Consider the following 18,480-nt stretch of genomic DNA (forward strand, 5'->3'; position numbering starts at 1 on the left):
ACCGAACTGAGCCATAATGGGCTTTTCAACAAATGGGGCTGGGAGAGTTGGATATCCATATCCAAAAGAATGAAAGAGGACCCCTACCTCACCCCCTACACAAAAATTAACTCAAAATGGACCAAAGATCTCAATATAAAAGAAAGTACCATAAAACTCCTAGAAGATAATGTAGGAAAACATCTTCAAGACCTTGTATTAGGAGGCCACTTCCTAGACTTTACACCCAAAGCACAAGCAACAAAAGAGAAAATAGATAAATGGGAACTCCTCAAGCTTAGAAGTTTCTGCACCTCAAAGGAATTTCTCAAAAAGGTAAAGAGGCAGCCAACTCAATGGGAAAAAATTTTTGGAAACCATGTATCTGACAAAAGACTGATATCTTGCATATACAAAGAAATCCTACAACTCAATGACAATAGTACAGACAGCCCAATTATAAAATGGGCAAAAGATATGAAAAGACAGTTCTCTGAAGAGGAAATACAAATGGCCAAGAAACACATGAAAAAATGTTCAGCTTCACTAGCTATTAGAGAGATGCAAATTAAGACCACAATGAGATACCATCTAACACCGGTTAGAATGCTGCCATTAAACAAACAGGAAACTACAAATGCTGGAGGGGATGTGGAGAATTTGGAGCTCTTATTCATTGTTGGTGGGACTGTATAATGGTTCAGCCACTCTGGAAGTCAGTCTGGCAGTTCCTTAGAAAACTAGATATAGAGCTACCATTCGATCCAGCGATTGCACTTCTCGGTATATACCCGGAAGATCGGAAAGCAGTGACACGAACAGATATCTGCACGCCAATGCTCATAGCAGCATTATTCACAATTGCCAAGAGATGGAAACAACCCAAATGTCCTTCAACAGATGAGTGGATAAATAAAATGTGGTATATACACACGATGGAATACTACGCGGCAGTAAGAAGGAACGATCTGGTGAAACATATGACAACATGGATGAACCTTGAAGACATAATGCTGAGCGAAATAAGCCAGGCACAAAAAGAGAAATATTATATGCTACCACTAATGTGAACTTTGAAAAATGTAAAACAAATGGTTTATAATGTAGAATGTAGGGGAACTAGCAGTAGAGAGCAATTAAGGAAGGGGGAACAATAATCCAAGAAGAACAGATAAGCTATTTAACGTTCTGGGGATGCCCAGAAATGACTATGGTCTGTTAATTTCTGATGGATGTAGTAGGAACAAGTTCACTGAAATGTTGCTATATTATGTAACTTTCTTGGGGTAAAGTAGGAACATGTTGGAAGTTAAGCAGTTATCTTAGGTTAGTTGTCTTTGTCTTACTCCCTTGTTATGGTCTCTTTGAAATGTTCTTTTATTGTATGTTTGTTTTCTTTTTAACTTTTTTTTTCATACAGTTGATTTAAAAAAGAAGGGAAAGTTAAAAAAAAAAAAAAAGAAAAAAGACAAACAAGGAAAAAAAAAAAAAAGATGTAGTACCCCCTTGAGGAGCCTGTGGAGAATGCAGGGGTATTCGCCTACCCCACCTCCATGGTTGCTAACATGACCACAGACATAGGGGACTGGTGGTTTGATGGGTTGAGCCCTCTACCATAAGTTTTACCCTTGGGAAGACGGTTGCTGCAAAGGAGAGGCTAGGCCTCCCTGTATTTGTGCCTAAGAGTCTCCTCCTGAATGCCTCTTTGTTGCTCAGATGTGGCCCTCTCTCTCTGGCTAAGCCAACTTGAAAGGTGAAATCACTGCCCTCTCCCCTACGTGGGATCAGACACCCAGGGAAGTGAATCTCCCTGGCAACGTGGAATATGACTCCCGGGGAGGAATGTAGACCCGGCATCGTGGGATGGAGAACATCTTCTTGACCAAAAGGGGGATGTGAAAGGAAATGAAATAAGCTTCAGTGGCAGAGAGACTCCAAAACGAGCCGAGAGATCACTCTGGTGGGCACTCTTACGCACACTTTAGACAACCTTTTTTAGGTTCTAAAGAATTGGGGTAGCTGGTGGTGGATACCTGAAACTATTAAACTACAACCCAGAACCCATGAATCTCGAAGACAGTTGTATAAAAATGTAGCTTATGAGGGGTGACAGTGGGATTGGGAATGCCATAAGGACCAAACTCCACTTTGTCTAGTTTATGGATGGATGTGTAGAAAAGTAGGGGAAGCAAACAAACAGACAAAGGTACCCAGTGTTCTTTTTTACTTCAATTGCTCTTTTTCACTCTAATTATTATTCTTGTTATTTTTGTGTGTGTGCTAATGAAGGTGTCAGGGATTGATTTAGGTGATGAATGTACAACTATGTAATGGTACTGTAAACAATCGAAAGTACAATTTGTTTTGTATGACTGCGTGGTATGTGAATATATCTCAATAAAATGATGATTAAAAAAAAAAAAAAGAAAATGCAATTAGTTCCTGTAAAAAACTTCCCACTTGAAAAAGATTAAATTTGAATTAAGACTAAATGAAAGGACATGTAAGCCTTAAAATGTGCAACTTAAAAAACAAGATGATAAGGTATATTTCTATAGCATCTCAAAAATAACCTTGTAATTAAGCATATTTCCCCAAAGAGTTCTTTTTAGGTAACAACAAAGAGCTCACTTACCAACCACGGCACACTTATATGTCATCAGGGAAGCCAAGGCTTTCACTTCATCCACACTCACATCTGTGCTGTAACGGATGCCTGGCAGTGTTTAAGAGAAAAACAAGATAAAAGATGGGTGAGAAAGAAGGATAAATAAAGACTTATTTAGAATATCCTTTCAGTAAGCTTCTAAAAAAAGGCATGACTTTTGCAGAAAGCATGAAATACACACGAAATAACTTCCTAATGTCTTGAGAAGGAGAACTTATGATATAAATGATAAGAAAACCAGTTTTCCCATTCTTGTTTATGATATACATTTCTGCTTCTGGGAAAGTTATGCTAAACCTTCATTTTAATTTAAGCCGACTATAAATAATAATCACCTACTTCCAAAAAACCATGTAGGCAATAGGCACAAAGTATATAGGCCAAGAGGTTGAAGATTCCTGGAATAAACTAGTGAACGTCGGTTACCTACCATTTAAAATCTGAAGGCTTGGTCAACCCAATCTTTTCAATGAACTTGTTATCCCAAAACAAGCCAACTCCAGAGGACTTGCAGTTCCCATCACCAACCAGAATTCTCCTCGGTTTAATAAACCCTCCCCTCTGCCCCATCCCCACCCTTTCGTGTCCCCCCAAGTCTCCCAGAATGCTCTGTATATACAACAACAAATTGAAAATGTCCACACTTCTTACATTTCCCACCTTGGCTATTTCCAAGAACATGTGAAGTAGCTTATGTGACAGAACACCATAAAGTAAAAAAGAAAAAGCTGCTATACTAGATGTCCAGGAAGAGCTACAGACAAGCCTGAATTTTTTTAAAAATTCATTTTATTGAGATATATTCATATACCATGCAGTCATACAAAACAAAGCATACATTCGATTGTTCACAGTACCATTACATAGTTGTGCATACATCACCAACATCAATCCCTGACACCTTCATTACCACACACACACACACACACACACACACACACACACACACACAAATAATAAGAATAATTAAAGTGAAAAGGAGCAAATAAGTAAAAAAGAACACTGGGTGCCTTTGTTTGTTTTTTTTCCTTCCCCCATTTTTCTACTCATCCATCCATAAACTAGACAAAGGGAAGTGTGGTCCATATGGCTTTCCCAATCACATTGTTAGCCCTCATAAGCTACATTTTTATACAATCGCCTTCAAGATCCATGGGTTCTGGGTTGTAGTTTGATAGTTTCAGGTATTTACTGCTAACTACTCCAATTCACTAGAACCTAAAAAGGGTTGTCTATATTGTGCATAAGAGTGCCCACCAGAGTGACTTCTCGGCTCCTTTTGGAATCTCTCTGCCACTGAAGCTTATTTCATTTCCTTTCATATTCCCCCTTTTGTCAAGAAGATGTTCTTCATCCCATGATGCTGGATCTACGTTCCTCCCTGGGAGTCATATTCCACATTACCAGGGAGGTTCACTCCCCTGGGTGTCTGATCCCACGTAGTGGGGAGGGCAGTGATTTCACCTGCCAAGTTGGCTTAGCTAGAGAGAGAGGGCCACATCTGAGCAACAGAGAGGTATTTGGGAGGAGGCTCTTAGGTACAATTATATAAGTGTTCTGACAGCTAAGAGGAAAAGTCTGTCTATCTTGACGTCTGGTTTTTCCTTTCTGGTGTGAGTTGGTAAGAGCATCAGATGGGGTTCTTAAGGGTGTAAAGGAGTAAGACAGGGTCCCTGTCCTTAAGGAACTACAACCCAGGGGGAGACAAGAGTCACTGGGGTCTCACAAGATGAAAATGATCTTCAAATGAATGTGGGAAGGCAACTAACTCAGTGAAGGCTTTGGATTACCCTTTTTCTTTTTGGTTTGGGTGATGTGGCAGCAGGGAGTTCAAGTACAAGTGTAAGAAAATGGGATAGTCAACAAGTTCGACAGATTCAACCTGGATATCAGCTGTCTAAGCAGAGGTTTGGCTCCTAGTGGGTAGACCTCCAGAGATCCTTAACTGTTTCTCCCCTCACTAACTCCAGCCTCTTTCAACCAGGAGATGAGAAAGCTGAGAAAGTCATCTCCCCTGCCTGGTGACAAGCAATTCCTCTCACCCCTTCCATAAGGATGGAATGTGGCCAAAGAAGGACAAGCAAGGAGGCAGGCAACTGAGTGTCACTGCCCCTGAACCCAGAAGCACTTAGGTGTTGGGAGAGGGACAGAGAAAGTGGGTATACCCACTCCTTTGGCTGGGGAGTCCTTGGCCAATCGCCCGTCTAAGCCTCGCAAGGTGAATCCGCCATTCCTCCTCTACAGCCCACTGCATCTCTAGCCCAGGCAAGCAGTCCTGAGCGAGGTGGGTGTCTGACGGCGCACTGCTGGGGCTTCCCCACCTGCCATGCTGACACCATGTTTTATTCATGGCTTTAGCCCCTGGCACCTAACAGAACATAGCACACAGTAGGGACTCCAAGATGTGCTAAATCGATATATGAACATTTCCTGACTCTTAAAAGCCATGATCACTAAAAATATCAACATACATGAAAGTATAACCAATTTGCCGTAAGTTCATAAACATTATGACAGGACTGAAAAGGACTGGACTAAAGAGTAAAAGTACAAGGTTTAAAAAAAAGTACTTTGGGGAGGAAATCAAAGTAAAATTTTAAGTAATATTAAGACCAAACATTTGTTTCTTTAAAACAATTTTGTTTTAAACACTACAACTTGCTTTTAAAATTAATAAAAACACTGCAAGGTAATGGCACATAGATTAGTGAAGACTACACTCTGCCTGAGATCCGAGGCATCCTCCAGCACCTTCTAACTAAGTGAGCCCAGCCCCCCACCCCCTCATTGGAAAGGCAAGTAATAGTAGGAACACGGCTCCCAGAAGTGCCGGGTGTCCGAGATCATCATGGCCAGCATCTGGCACGGTGCACAGTACAGTCAACACCTACATCTGAGCTGTTGTCACAACTATAATCAATACTACAGACCAGTAACACACAATTTTACAAAAAAAAAAAAAAAAAAAAATCCAAACAGATAGGGGTTAAACAGCTCAATAAACCCTGATTTCTTACTTCTTAAGATAAAGTCATAGGGGTGGTAAAATAGCACAGTAATTGAGAAGGAAAATTTCTCCTTCTCTATATAAAAACCACAATTTCTCAGTGTTGTTTTAGAGCCTGTGGAAGTAGTCACCAAACCATTTTAATTATCTTTGCTTCCTCATATGGGGAAAAGTTACTTTCCCTTTCCCACAGCTTATAACAATACACTGTATATATAGTGGGGACTAACCCCTGCCTTACACAGCCATACCCTAATATCCTAGACATAGATGCTAATTAAAATTGGATCCCTCCTTTGACAAAAACGTATAAACAAAAAGTCTATTTTATTACAAATGCCCCGGAAACATAGTCAGAAATTGCACATGTAAAATGAAAACATGTTTCCAATGGATGGAACCCAGGAATTCTTGTTAAGTGAAATGTTCTTTCCCGACCACACCCATCTAGCGAGCTCAGCTGCAAAAGAATTAAATTACAGAAATTATCTCTCCCAACACAAGCATTTTCTGCCTGACACCAACCAATGAAGCATTTTTTTGTGAACTGAGGCCAAGAAAGAAGCTCTAAGGTAAGGAGCCCCGGAGCAAGCATGGGTGGGCCAGCATAAACAAACGCACTTCAAGGTCGGGGGGCTACTTCCAGGGCTAAAGATGAAACAGGTTTCACTGCAACTTCTAATTCAAATACAAATAACAAACTTACTTCTTGGAAGATGGCAGGCATACTAGTACGGGGTGTCTTGTACTTAAACTGTTGATCTGAAATACAAAAAACCCCAAAGTGTACCCCTAAGCTAAATACCCCATAGAATACATGAAACAAAACAACCTTCAGTAAGACAGAAGTTAGCACTGGGGGTGGGGGGTGGGGGGTGGGTCGCAGCTGCTCCGCCCTCTGCAGCATCGTAAATCAAAGACAATTACTGAAAAACCACCATCACCTGAAAAATGCATGCCCACATTCTGGCTAGGGGATATCAGGAGATTCAAAGGTGACTGCAAAGAAGAATGAACTCTCACTCTATCTGTTAACTCAGTGGACTGGGAGAAACTGAACACAACTCGAGTACGTGAAGCATAAAACAATGTGATATATACTTCAAAGTTCTGAAAGATGGGGAAAAGCTGGCACTTTTGAATGCCTACTTTATTTCAAGGATACTCAATTTGAAGACAAAGCCATTTGGTAAAGCCAGATTATAGCTGATGTACACATACAGACAGGAAAAAAACAGAAAAATCTTAAAATGTTTTAAACCAAAACAAAGCAAGAGGGATCCAATTTGCAGTCTGAATATTCTTACTTTTTATTAAAAGAAGCCTTTCCTTCCCCCTTTCTATGGTATGGAAAGTAAGGCAGAGAAGGCTAAAGGTGAGCAGGACCAACAGGGATAAATGGGTTCAAAGAAGGAACAAAAGTTTTACTCCACAAGTTATGATTTTTTTGTACCCTAGAGGCCTTAGGAGTGCTATCTGTTGGCCTCCATCGTCACCGGCGTTCCTAATGCTGGGAAGACATTAGCTAGCTCTCTGGGTGGCCATGCTAGCATGGGTAAGAGACTATCACACAAAGAACAGGGGTAGGTACATTTAATGAAGAGCAGGAGCCCACAGTTGACTAACAAGAGAGGAAATGGGTTGGTTACTCAGGTGTCGATCGACGGCATAAGAAACCGCCTAAAATCAAGGACCACATTCGGACCTGTGGATGAAGTAAACTGTGCTTCCTGTTCCCCTAGTTGAAACTAAAGCAATGCCACCACATTTATTATTCACCAACCTTGCTAAAATTGTAGGGAGGGTTGGCAAAAGAATTAAGTACTTACTACAGTGGGAACTCTGAAGTCCTACCTTCTATTCTCAAGAGAGGTTAAATCACACTACAGCTGTTTTAAGTTAACGGGCATCCAGATGTTTCAAGAGAACATAATGACATGCAGATATCTGCCAACTATACACGGCACAAAACACTGCTGTTTTTAACTTCATTACCAAAAATACTCCTTAGTATCTTCAAAAGTCTAACAACTGGTACACACTAAACTTTTCTTTCTTAGGAGAAATCAAAATCAAAATCAAAAGTTGCTACAGTGATGGAGAAAACAAGACAGCTCATTAGTAAGTCAGTGAAAACCGCAAATGAGTGGCTTAAATTTTTCTTCCTTTTGCTAGCTGACTCAAAAACAAACATTCATGCAAAAAGCCCCTAGCCACTCAGTCACCCATAATTTTTTTTATGATAAATCACTGAGCAGAATCATGAAATTTTAAACAGTTTTAAAAATTTCTTGAATGTGGATCTCTTAATAGGGCTTGATTAATTCTTCAGAAATCCCACTTCCAACCTGTATTCTCTCAGTTCTCAGAAATCATTATTTTTTTCAATAACCAAGAGTTCTACCAGAAGCATAGAACCCCCAGAGAAGAAAAAAGGCCAAAGAGCAACCATTACCATTCAGCACTATAAACCTCTTCCAATTTATTGTTAGTACCTAGTTTCTCTCCTTAATACTAAAATAATTTCCTAACCCAACAGAGTAGCATAAATTAATTCAAAATGAGAGGAGGGAAAGAAGCTGTGAGGAAACAGTACCCATCAGCAAATGATGACGTGAAATACGGTAATCTGGGATAAAAATTCAAATATTGAGCACTGGGAAGGAACTATTTAGCACTAGGGTTGAGGAAAATCAGACACTATGCTCTGCTAGTATAGGTGTACCACTTCTGTGTGTAAGAAGGCAGGGGAGCATATGCTTTGGATTTCTTTCCCATTATAAAAATGTTTATTTTAGCCATTTTGAAGAGACAGACTTGAGTTTTCTGGGAAGCACATGCTTATCTGAAAATATTTCTTCTTTTCATCAAAAATGTTAAATTATGTATTATCTATGTATATGCTCTCATAAAAATTCACAGAAAAAGCTGCAGTCTCCCCTGGCCACCACTTGTGACCTCCATCTCCTCAGGGGTGTTGGGGATTTAAGTGTATATCCTTCCAATCATTTTACCTGCTTCCACATACATACTTATCTATAAAATACAGAGCTCTGTTTTGTGCTTAAATATCTGGATTACTGCCCGATGGATGGAAGATTATACATCAAAAGGGGATCTTGTTCTTGTGGTAGGCAATGGTTTCTTAGACTTTACACCCAAAGCACAAACAATGAAAGAAAAAAATAGATAAATGGGACCTCATCAAAATTGAATAATTCTGTGCTTCAAAGGCCTTTGTCAAAAAGATCAAAAGGCAGCTGACTCAACGGAAAAAATATGTGGAAACCACATATTTGATAAGGGTTTGATATCTAGAATATAAAAAGAAATCCTACAACTCAACAATAAAAAAACAATCCAATTAAAAAATGGACAAAACAACCCAATTAAAAATCTAGTTAAAAAAGGAAATACAAATGGCTAAAAAGCACATGAAAAGATGCTCAACATCAGCTGTTAGGAAAATGCAAATCAAAACCACTGAGATATCATTTCACACCTACTGGAACGGCCACTATTCAACAAACAGAAAACTCTAGGTGTTGGAGAGGATGTGAATAAACAGGAACACTTCACTGCTGGTGGGAATGTGGAAGATAGTCTGTTGGTTTCTCAGGAAGCTAAGTATAGAACTGGCAAGCCTGCAACTAGGTGTATATACGGAAAACTGAAAGCGGGACACGAACAAACATTGGCACACCAACGTTCACAGTAGCATTATTCACAATTGCCAAAAGATGGAAACAACCCAAGTGTTTCCAGATGAATGGATAAACAAAATTTGATATATACATACAAAGGATTATTCAGCTGTAAGAAGGAATAAAGTCCTGATGCATCTGACAACATGGATGGACCTTGAGGACATTATGTTGAGTGAAATAAGCCAGACACAAAAGGGCAAATATTGTATGATCTTGCTGATATGAACTAAATATAATGAGCAAACTCATGGAGTTAGTATCTCGACTATAGATTACTTGGAGATAGAATGAGGGTAGAGAATGGGTGCTGATGCTTAATTTGTGCAAAGTTTTAGTAAGGTTGATTGTAAATGTTTGGAAATGGACAGAGGTGATGGTAGCAACATTATCATGTATGTAAATAACAGCACTGAACCATGTGTGTGATTTGTGGTTGAAAGGGGAAGTTTTGAGTCGTGTATGTCACTAGAAGGAAAGCTAGAGGATGAAACATGGAACTGTACAGAACAGCGAACCCTGTTGTGGACAATGAAGGTAGTTAATAGTACAACCCATGGACTATAGTTAACAGTAATATGTTAATATTCTTCCATCAATTGCAACAAAGGAACCACACCAATGCTGTGTCAATAATGGGGTGTTAAGGGTGTGGGGTTTTCTTTCTGGAGCATGAGTGCTCTAAAATTGATTGTGCTGATGAAAGCACAGCTCTGTGATTACACTGAGAGCCATCGATTGTGCACATTGGATGGATTTTATGGTCTGTGAATAAAATTGCTTTAAAAAATACTTTATTGCTAAAACTCCTTAAAAATGGGGGGATTTTGTTAATTTTTAAATAGATTCCTTATTCTGATAATAAGAATCAACTAGTCACACCTTCAAGTCACACAGGTCTTGGAAGTGACCCTAGTGACACTGGTGAATTATAAAATCAAGCACATTTAGCAAAAGGTAATAGCAATTTGTTATAAAAAGACTAAAAGTGGTAAGTAAAGGCTCAAAATTTCAGAATCTCCTGTTTCCATAAATTATTTATGAGTCTAGGTGTTATGTGAACTGGGTTTTAAGAATATTGTGTCATCAGGGAGACAAGAGACAGGTGTGGACACCCAGACAGAGCAACTGCACTGTGCCAGGGCACGAGCAATAAAAAGGTGCACACTTCCCATAAATCCTCTTAAACCAGATCTCCTTTATTTCCAAAATGCAATCATCTTTCCTCATAACCCTATTCTGTCCTTAATATCATCATTTTTCCCATCATTTTCTCAAGCTAGAAATGTTGGGTGTTATCTTTGACCCTCCTCCCCTTCATCCCTTATACCCAACTGGTTGGGAAATCCTGTCTTTTCTTTAAAATGTTTTATCTAGCCTTTACATTCCTCCATCATTGCCTAATCAGTGCAAACTTGCTGCTGCATTCCTGGTCCCGCAGCTCCCCAGGCTTCCATGCCCTCCTTGGTTTATCAGCCTCCACCCAACACCCTTACTTCTTGCTAAACACACACACAGTCTGATCCCAGGACCCCTCCCCACATTCCTGCCCACTGCCTTGGCTGAAGACACCCCCTCTTCCCCTGACCCTTTCCAACGTCTTGACTCCCAGATCAAGAGTGTCTTTGAACTCCCAGTGCAGTGACATCTTGTGTAGTGTGTTTTCAAGTGTGTCATTTATTGACTGATTCCAGGAAAGGAAAATGTAGAACCAGAATACTGAGCTAAAAGCAAAACGAGAATGATATAGTATGTGTAGAAGGGATTCTGGATTCTGTTTTATTTTGGGAGTGATGAAAAAAATGTTTTTCAAGAAACAATACATTTAGCCTCATCTTTTTTTTTTTTTTCCCACCTTAACCTCTCTTATGGATAGCTCCCTGAGCACAGAACATGGTACCTGACAGAGACCAGGCAATCAAAAAACAGAGAACGAACAGGTTAACTTAATTAAGCATAAAGTTTAAAGCTTTTGCCTGTAGGAAAAAAAAACCATAATGGAAAAATCACTTTATTTGGAAAACCATTTAGAGTGTACCACACAGTCCTTATTCATAAACCCCAATACGGGTTCTATCAGCCTTGTTTATTCCTTTGCTGTGTCTCCCTTGTAAAGGGATTGAGTGTTCATGTAGGTATGACTTTGGCCCAATATGTACAAATGCTTTTTCATGCTTTTATGGCATATGTTGACATACTTGTGATGACAACAAATGGCAAAGGGAGCCACACCACTGACAACTTCTAAAATTTCCATTTGTGTCACATGTCACATTTTCCTCTAGCCAAGAGGCAATTCAGAAAAATCAGATGTTGGGCTTTCTCCAAGAAGACAAGAGGAAGAACAGCAACTCTTGGTAAAAAAATAATTTTCTTATGGTTTTTTTATGAACACACTCGGAAGAATGCCCTTTTAAAAATATTCCACTGAAACCCTTAAAGATACATGTAATACCACTTTAGTAAAGAAATGAGTTATTTTGCCTAACACAATCCATAAAACACCAAAGTCTTTCAATGGAAAAACTACTAAAAATATTATTTCATTGCTTTAGTAATTAGAATAAATGGACCTCTATAGATATCATCTATGAACAAGTTTTGTATACAGAGTTGTTTGTGTATGCATTTTTTTCCTAGGAGGAAGGTTATGTCTTCCAATGCCTTTTAACAAATTTCAAAGGCATCCATGCAAAAGCTTGGGAATCACTGTGTTAATGGCATGACCTGGTGCTCCATCAATGCATACCACAAGATACAACATGTAATTCCTTGCATGAATAAATCCCACATGACCAGTCTGAACCCCACCTTGCTACTTAGGAGCCAAAGGTACTTAATTCTTCAGCCTTAGTACCCACATTTGAAAAACGGGACACCAGTGTATCTCATGAGGTTGTCATGGGGAATGAAAGTGATGATGAAAGGAAAGCTCTTGGCCAAATGCCTGGTATACAAACAGAGCTGGATAAATGTTACCTCTGAGTGTTATCACATGCTCTGCCAGCAGACTTTTATGGTTGACACGTGGCTGCAGAATCTCCTTGGTCAGGCTGCCTTTTTGTGAAGGAAACTAAGGTCTTCAGCAGCCCTGCCCCAGTCTGTCTTCTTGCCTTTCAGAAAACCTTTCCTGCCTTTCTCAGTGGTTCTTAATACACGAACACTTGACAGTTAAATAGTAGTTATGCTTAATCTGCATTAATTCCTGCACCTAGGAAGTGAAAATACTGATCCACATGGATAGCTAGGGCAGTTCTAATTATCAGCTTTGGATTTAAGATCGTTGTGATTCTCACGGGAAGGGATTGGGGGTGGAGATGCTTCATTTTTCACTTTGTAACTTTCATTACTATTTGAATATGTGAATCATGCAAATGCATTTTAATAGGGGTTACCTGGGTAGAGGAATTATCGGCCATTTATGAATCAATATGCTTTATCAAGGGGCTATTAGAAGTTTTTCTCTTTATTACTTGTATTGTAAAAGCCTATTATGCAAAAAACAAAAACAAAAAAACCAAAGGCAAAAAGTCTCGTGTAAGACTCGTGTCAAGGTATTTTTCAACATCCACGAGTTAGTATTTTAACCTCCACTGGTTCCAGGCAGAAACTTCAGTATCTCTTAACCCAAGTCAATAAAAAACGATTTTCCTAAACAATCTGAACTACTATCAACAGCACTAAACCCGATTTCTTCCCATCATAAGCCAGGAAGTACATGATCAATTTTTCTTTCTTAAAATTTAACAAGTGCCAGTTTTACTGGAGTTTAATACACACTGGTGCTTCCCCTCAAATTACTGATGCTCCAGTTCCTGTAAAGTGTTCTTTGCATAATGGGTGAACAAAGTGTTTGTCTTTCTGCACATGGGGTTTTTACTGCCAAAGCAAACTTGCTAGATGGATTCACACACACGAATGACCAGAAGACTAAATGACAATCTGATGTATACCTCTCCACTGTTACGTAGGTCTTTATTCACTAGTATTTTTGGGTAGAAAAAAGGCATTTGGCATCCATGAAATTAAAAAAAAGCCTTTATAATGGCAACACCCATATTTAAATAAAAAGTATTTAAAAAACAAAAAACAAAAAAACAAAAAAACCCCCAACAAAACCCAAGGCTGGAAGACATACAAATTACCTGTCTTCTAACAGAAATTTCCAACCGAGTTAAATCCTAAATTAAAGTTACCTACACAGGCTAAATTTTATCCTGTAGGAGCAAATGCAGATGTACCCCCTGCACTTAAACAAACACACACACACACAAAAACAAATTTTAGTGGTTGTCAATTCAGCACAGCAAAAATAAGTCCATGACATCCCAGACTTTTTTTGTTTTGCATTTTTCCTCTAAGGATTAACATAGGATATACTCTTTTTTTTTGTGCTGATACCAGTAGTTAAAAGATTTGGGGTTTATATAGCAGAGATTCCATTTATAGCTCATCAACTACATCTGAATGATGACGATTTTAGAGAGTTCTATGACTGGAAGGAGAATTGGCCATAGGGAATTTTGACTTAGTTTTGATATCAAGACAAAGGAGAAGATGGGCAGGCTGGAAGAGAAAGTAAATTGACTCCTATATCATGAATAGCTATTATCAATCTGTACTTTTCTCCCAAATTAATTTTGGCAGAACCACAGCCAAGAAAATGCAGAGAATTTATTGAAAAAGTTAATAAGCACATCAAGGTTTTCAAACATCCAAAAACTTTTGAGAGCATCACCTTAAATCAGCCACTTACTCCCACAATACTCATCTTTGCTGAAAATATTTTTAAAGCCTTTCTTAAAACTCCCTTTCAGAGCCCATCGCACACTCTTTTGCAAATCCTTATTAGCAGCAAACCTAACAGTATTGGTTAAATATATGTGGGAATACTGCGGCCTGATCCTTTTTTAGGAAACAAAAAACCGAAAACAAAAAGAAACACCCAAAAATATCTCAGTGTATGACTGTTAACAGGGTGGAATTTTTAGTGTGGCTCCAAAATTGACATTGAAGGCTAATTTGAAAGAGGAGCACAAAAACAATACATATTATTAAATATTGACTTAGAATAAAGTACACATCAGTCGCCCCCAGGTTTTAAAACCACCTGTTTCCCTTGCAGAGATTATAATCTGATTATTGCTTTGCTTCAACCTCGAGAATCTTGACTTCAGAAAATTCAGGTGTGGGGTCACTCAAAGAAAAATTACACAGACATGGAAAACTGAGTTGGCAAGATGATGAAGAGAACAGAAGAGGTAGTTTTCAAAGCAATGTTGGGGGAACAGGCAGTTCTGTGATGGGGGAAGAAATGAGTGTGCAAAAGTGTGTTTAAGAGGGAGAGTCTTAATTTATAGGAATTACCCAAAGCATTTAAAAAAAAAATCTCTTATCACCTAATAAATACTGTATTTCTGAGAACAGAGTGGGACCAAGGAGGTTAACAACTTTCTCCTAAGTTAAAAAAAAGTTTTACTGTTTAAATGGAATGCAAATTCTCTGCAATCTGAGAGGATGATAAATGGCTAGGAAGAGCGTGGAGTGTCCTGATAGCCAACAATGGAAGTCTACATTTTGCTATCATCCACTTAGTAGGCTGTTTGTTATTTTATCTTAGACACACTAAAACATTTGTAAGAGCTTTCATAGCTACATAATCCTCCTTGATCCTATTCTCTCCATAAAGTCTTTCAAATTCGTTAACATAATAAATTTTCTCACTTTGTAGAGGTCAATGTTCCTTCATATTACATTATCTTGCAATGATTGCTATTATTTAGTAGTTACAATTCAGTTTCTCTATGTTTATACGCAGGGAGTTAATAGTGCTTTCAGGAGCATGCCCTTTGGAAAGTATACTAAATGGAACAGAGAATTGTATCACACTCCACCACGAGCGAGCGCTACAATAACAGATCTTTGGTGCAGCTGATGCAATTTGTTGCTAGGTTCAATATTTTGGTATTAAAACTTCTGTGGCAACAAGAGGAAGGGTATATAACTTCATATAAACTTTAAGGAACCCAAATGAGTTTCTACAGGAAAATGAATATAGTTTATTCGTGTACGTTTTAAGGGAATGGAAAATGTTGCCTACAAGACAGTACAAATAAATCTGATGCCCATTTTTAAGAAACATTACAATGTAGTATTTACTATACTTTGCCTCTTCCTACAATATAAATCCTTGTTTGCTTTTCTTGGGAATCTGAATTTGTATTCTTGGTTTAGTGAGTAAAGGAGTGATAGGAGATTGACAGTGTACATCTGATATAATTTGGGAGCTGGAAGGGAAATCAGTGTCAAAGTGGTTCAAACCTTAGTCCGGAGGAAGAAAGCAGACCTAGAGGAAAATGAAGCTCCCAAAGTCACAGAAGTTGGGTGGGGTCAAATGCAAATGTAGCAAGTAAATCATTAAATCCTTTAAGCAACCTTTGTTCCCAAACTGGGAATGCCAGCAGAGCTGGAGCTCTCTGGTAAAGATGATTCCTAAAACTTTTCCTTACAATAAAGCTGGTACATTAAAAATAATGTCGAGTGGGTTTCTGAGACAAAGGATCTACTTAAACGTCCTCTGTGCTCACCGGCCAAGCCACCTGGCCAAGACTTTTCACCTCCTTTGGAATTGCCTTCTAGAATGAGGACCTCAATTATACATAAATGTTTTACAATAGTAAAAACATAATTTTTGTCTTTTCTATTTTATGTTACCTTTACACACCATTAAAGATGTATTGTTATGCAATATATTGGGGTGGAATGTAAAAAGCTTTTATTTGCTCACAGCAAGCAATGTGTCTACAGACATTCAAATTTTAACCTACAGGATAACTTAGTGCCTACCAAATTGCATCTGAGTCAACTCCTTTCTTCATATACTTGATCTCTTTTTCTCCAAGCTCAAACCTGGTCCTAGCCAGGACCATTACACACCCCCAAGGCTATTTCATTCCATTGGCTGGCCCGTATACTACACCCTTCAGACTTACTGTCAGGGCACCCGGTGTTTGTCCCTCAGAAATGTTCCACCACTCATATATAGTATTTTTAAATGTGCACGTATAAAACAGTAGAAGCTTGCAGGGTTGGAAAATAACTTAAGGTTGATGTGTACTTAAAATTGCTTTGGTTAATAAAACTGTCTAGATTGCAAACTTACAGAGGGATATTTTTTCTATGTTTCTATATCATCTGTCACTGTTGTAACAGGAGTGAAAAAGAATCCGGAAATAATTTCTTTCATACTGGACTTTCGGGTGCAAGTCACAGAAGCCCAAGAAAACTTGCAGCATCAGCTGGGCCGGTCATTCCCTTTTCTAGAAGTACAATTCGGCTGGGCCCACCCAGTGTGACACACACACACACACACACAAACACACACACGGGGACCAAAAGGAGCCCGGGACAGTGTTTATTCTGCATACGGCATCGACACATGCAGAAGAACCCGGGGTGATCTCTTGCAGGGGGAGGCGGTCAGGGTCCCCTGGAGGTTTTAGGTAGGAAAAAAAATCATCATCGATCCCAAGCCTGAAGCATCCGGGGTGGGGGTACCTCCGCCCAGCGCATCCCGAGGCTGACGCGTCTGCTGGGGGATTATCCGGGGGGTGACCCCGGGCGGGGACTGCGGTAGGGACTGAAAAGCCGCCCCGGGAGGCCAGACCCCACACACTCACCTCCCTTGCAGGGCGTGCGGTGCTGGCTGTGCTGGGCGCGGTAGCCCTCGATGACCTCCCAGGAGCCGTCGTCGCGCCGGATGGGGAAGGAGACGCTCAGGACGTGGTTGCAGGGCTTGATGATCCGCAGGATGCCGCGCACCCGGTTCCGCTTCTGCTCCTCGCTCTCGCGGGTCTTGAGGTCTTCCACCAGCTTGTCTTCCACGATGCTGGCGCCGCGGTCGAAGAAGCCCTCCACCATCTTGAAGAAGTTGGGGTCGTCCTCGTGGTCGGCCGCCGCCTCGCTGTAGTGTCGCCGGGCGGGCGGCGCGAGCCCCAGCTGCGGGGCGGCGGCGCGGGCCCGGACCAGCAGCGCGGCCGAGTCGGCCGAGGCCACGGAGGCGGGCCCGGTCCGGGGCAGCAGCTGCAGCGCTTCGCTCAGGCAGCGGTACATGGCGGCGGGTGGAGGGGCCGCGGAGCGGAGGAGGTGCGTGCGGGCCGCGGGGCAGGCGAGCGCGGAGGCCTGTGGCCGACGGAGGAAGAGCGGGGTGCGGGCGGCCCTTTTAAGCTGCAGCTTCCTGCCTCCCCGGCTGTCCCCTCCCCTCGCGGCTCTCGCCGCCTAACGGGGAGGACGGGCTTCGGGGGCCGCAGCCCAACGACGCCAGGGACTGGCAGCGCGGGGGGCGCGCGCGAGGCCTCTGCCCCCGCCCCCGCGCGGCTTCCCTCGGCCTCCCGGGCGCGGCGGCGGCGCGTGCGGGCGGGGGGCGCGCGCAGGCGCAGGCAGGCCGCGGCGCGCATGCTCGTACCCCAGGCGCCCCGGCCCTGGGTGGGGGAGGGGCGCTGGGCGGATTTGCCCCTCGCGCTGGGTGGCCACGGAGGCGGCCGCCCACTCCTCTCGCCCGCCTCGCAGGTAGGTGCGCCCGGGGCTTGGCACTGGGGAGGGGCCTGAGCGCCGCTGGGGGGTGCTGGAGGCCGCGTTGCGGGCCTGGGGGCGAGGGACGGAGGCGGTGCGGTCTGGCTGAGGGCCCGGGGCGGTGAGTCACGGGTGTCCCTCCTTTCCGCTCGCGCTCCCTCGACTGGGGCGGCCACCCCCTGCCTCCTCCTGCCTCCCCCTGGGCGGGTCCTCGAGCGGCCCTCGGGGCCCGGGCTTGTCCCGGGGGGCGCCGAAGTGTGGGCGGGAGAGGGAGGCGGAAAGGCAGCGGTTGAAGGCCAGGCTCAGGGGCTTGGGTCTGGGAAGAACCCACTGTTATCCCGAATTTGCGTTTTGGAACGGCTTGCAGGAACTAGAAAGGAGAAAGCTGGGGAATCGCTTTTACTATTTAAGTTTTTAGTTTTTATTCCATTCAGTGTTAGGTAAAACATTGTAGTATCTTTCTACAATTTACTGACTGAAAAGAGGAATCTAAAACATTGAGAAACTAAAACATTGTAGTATCTTTCTACAGTTTACTGACTGATTCCTCT

General features: G+C 41.6%; 1 protein-coding gene across 1 annotated transcript in view; it reads right to left on the reverse strand.

Moving 5' to 3' along the window:
- Positions 1 to 17,634, reverse strand: part of GLUD1 (glutamate dehydrogenase 1) — a 53,311-nt gene extending 35,677 nt beyond the window's left edge. Inside the window, exons 1-2 of the mRNA XM_037804525.1 lie at positions 17,038 to 17,634; positions 2,615 to 2,695 (exon numbers count right to left, since the gene is read on the reverse strand). Coding sequence (XP_037660453.1) covers positions 2,615 to 2,695; positions 17,038 to 17,470 — 514 coding nt within the window. The 5' untranslated portion in view covers positions 17,471 to 17,634. The remainder of the gene's footprint in view (positions 1 to 2,614; positions 2,696 to 17,037) is intronic.
- Between the last annotated feature and the right edge of the window lie 846 nt (positions 17,635 to 18,480).

This window comes from Choloepus didactylus, chromosome 15 (assembly GCF_015220235.1).
Source record: "Choloepus didactylus isolate mChoDid1 chromosome 15, mChoDid1.pri, whole genome shotgun sequence".
NCBI lineage: Eukaryota > Metazoa > Chordata > Mammalia > Pilosa > Megalonychidae > Choloepus > Choloepus didactylus.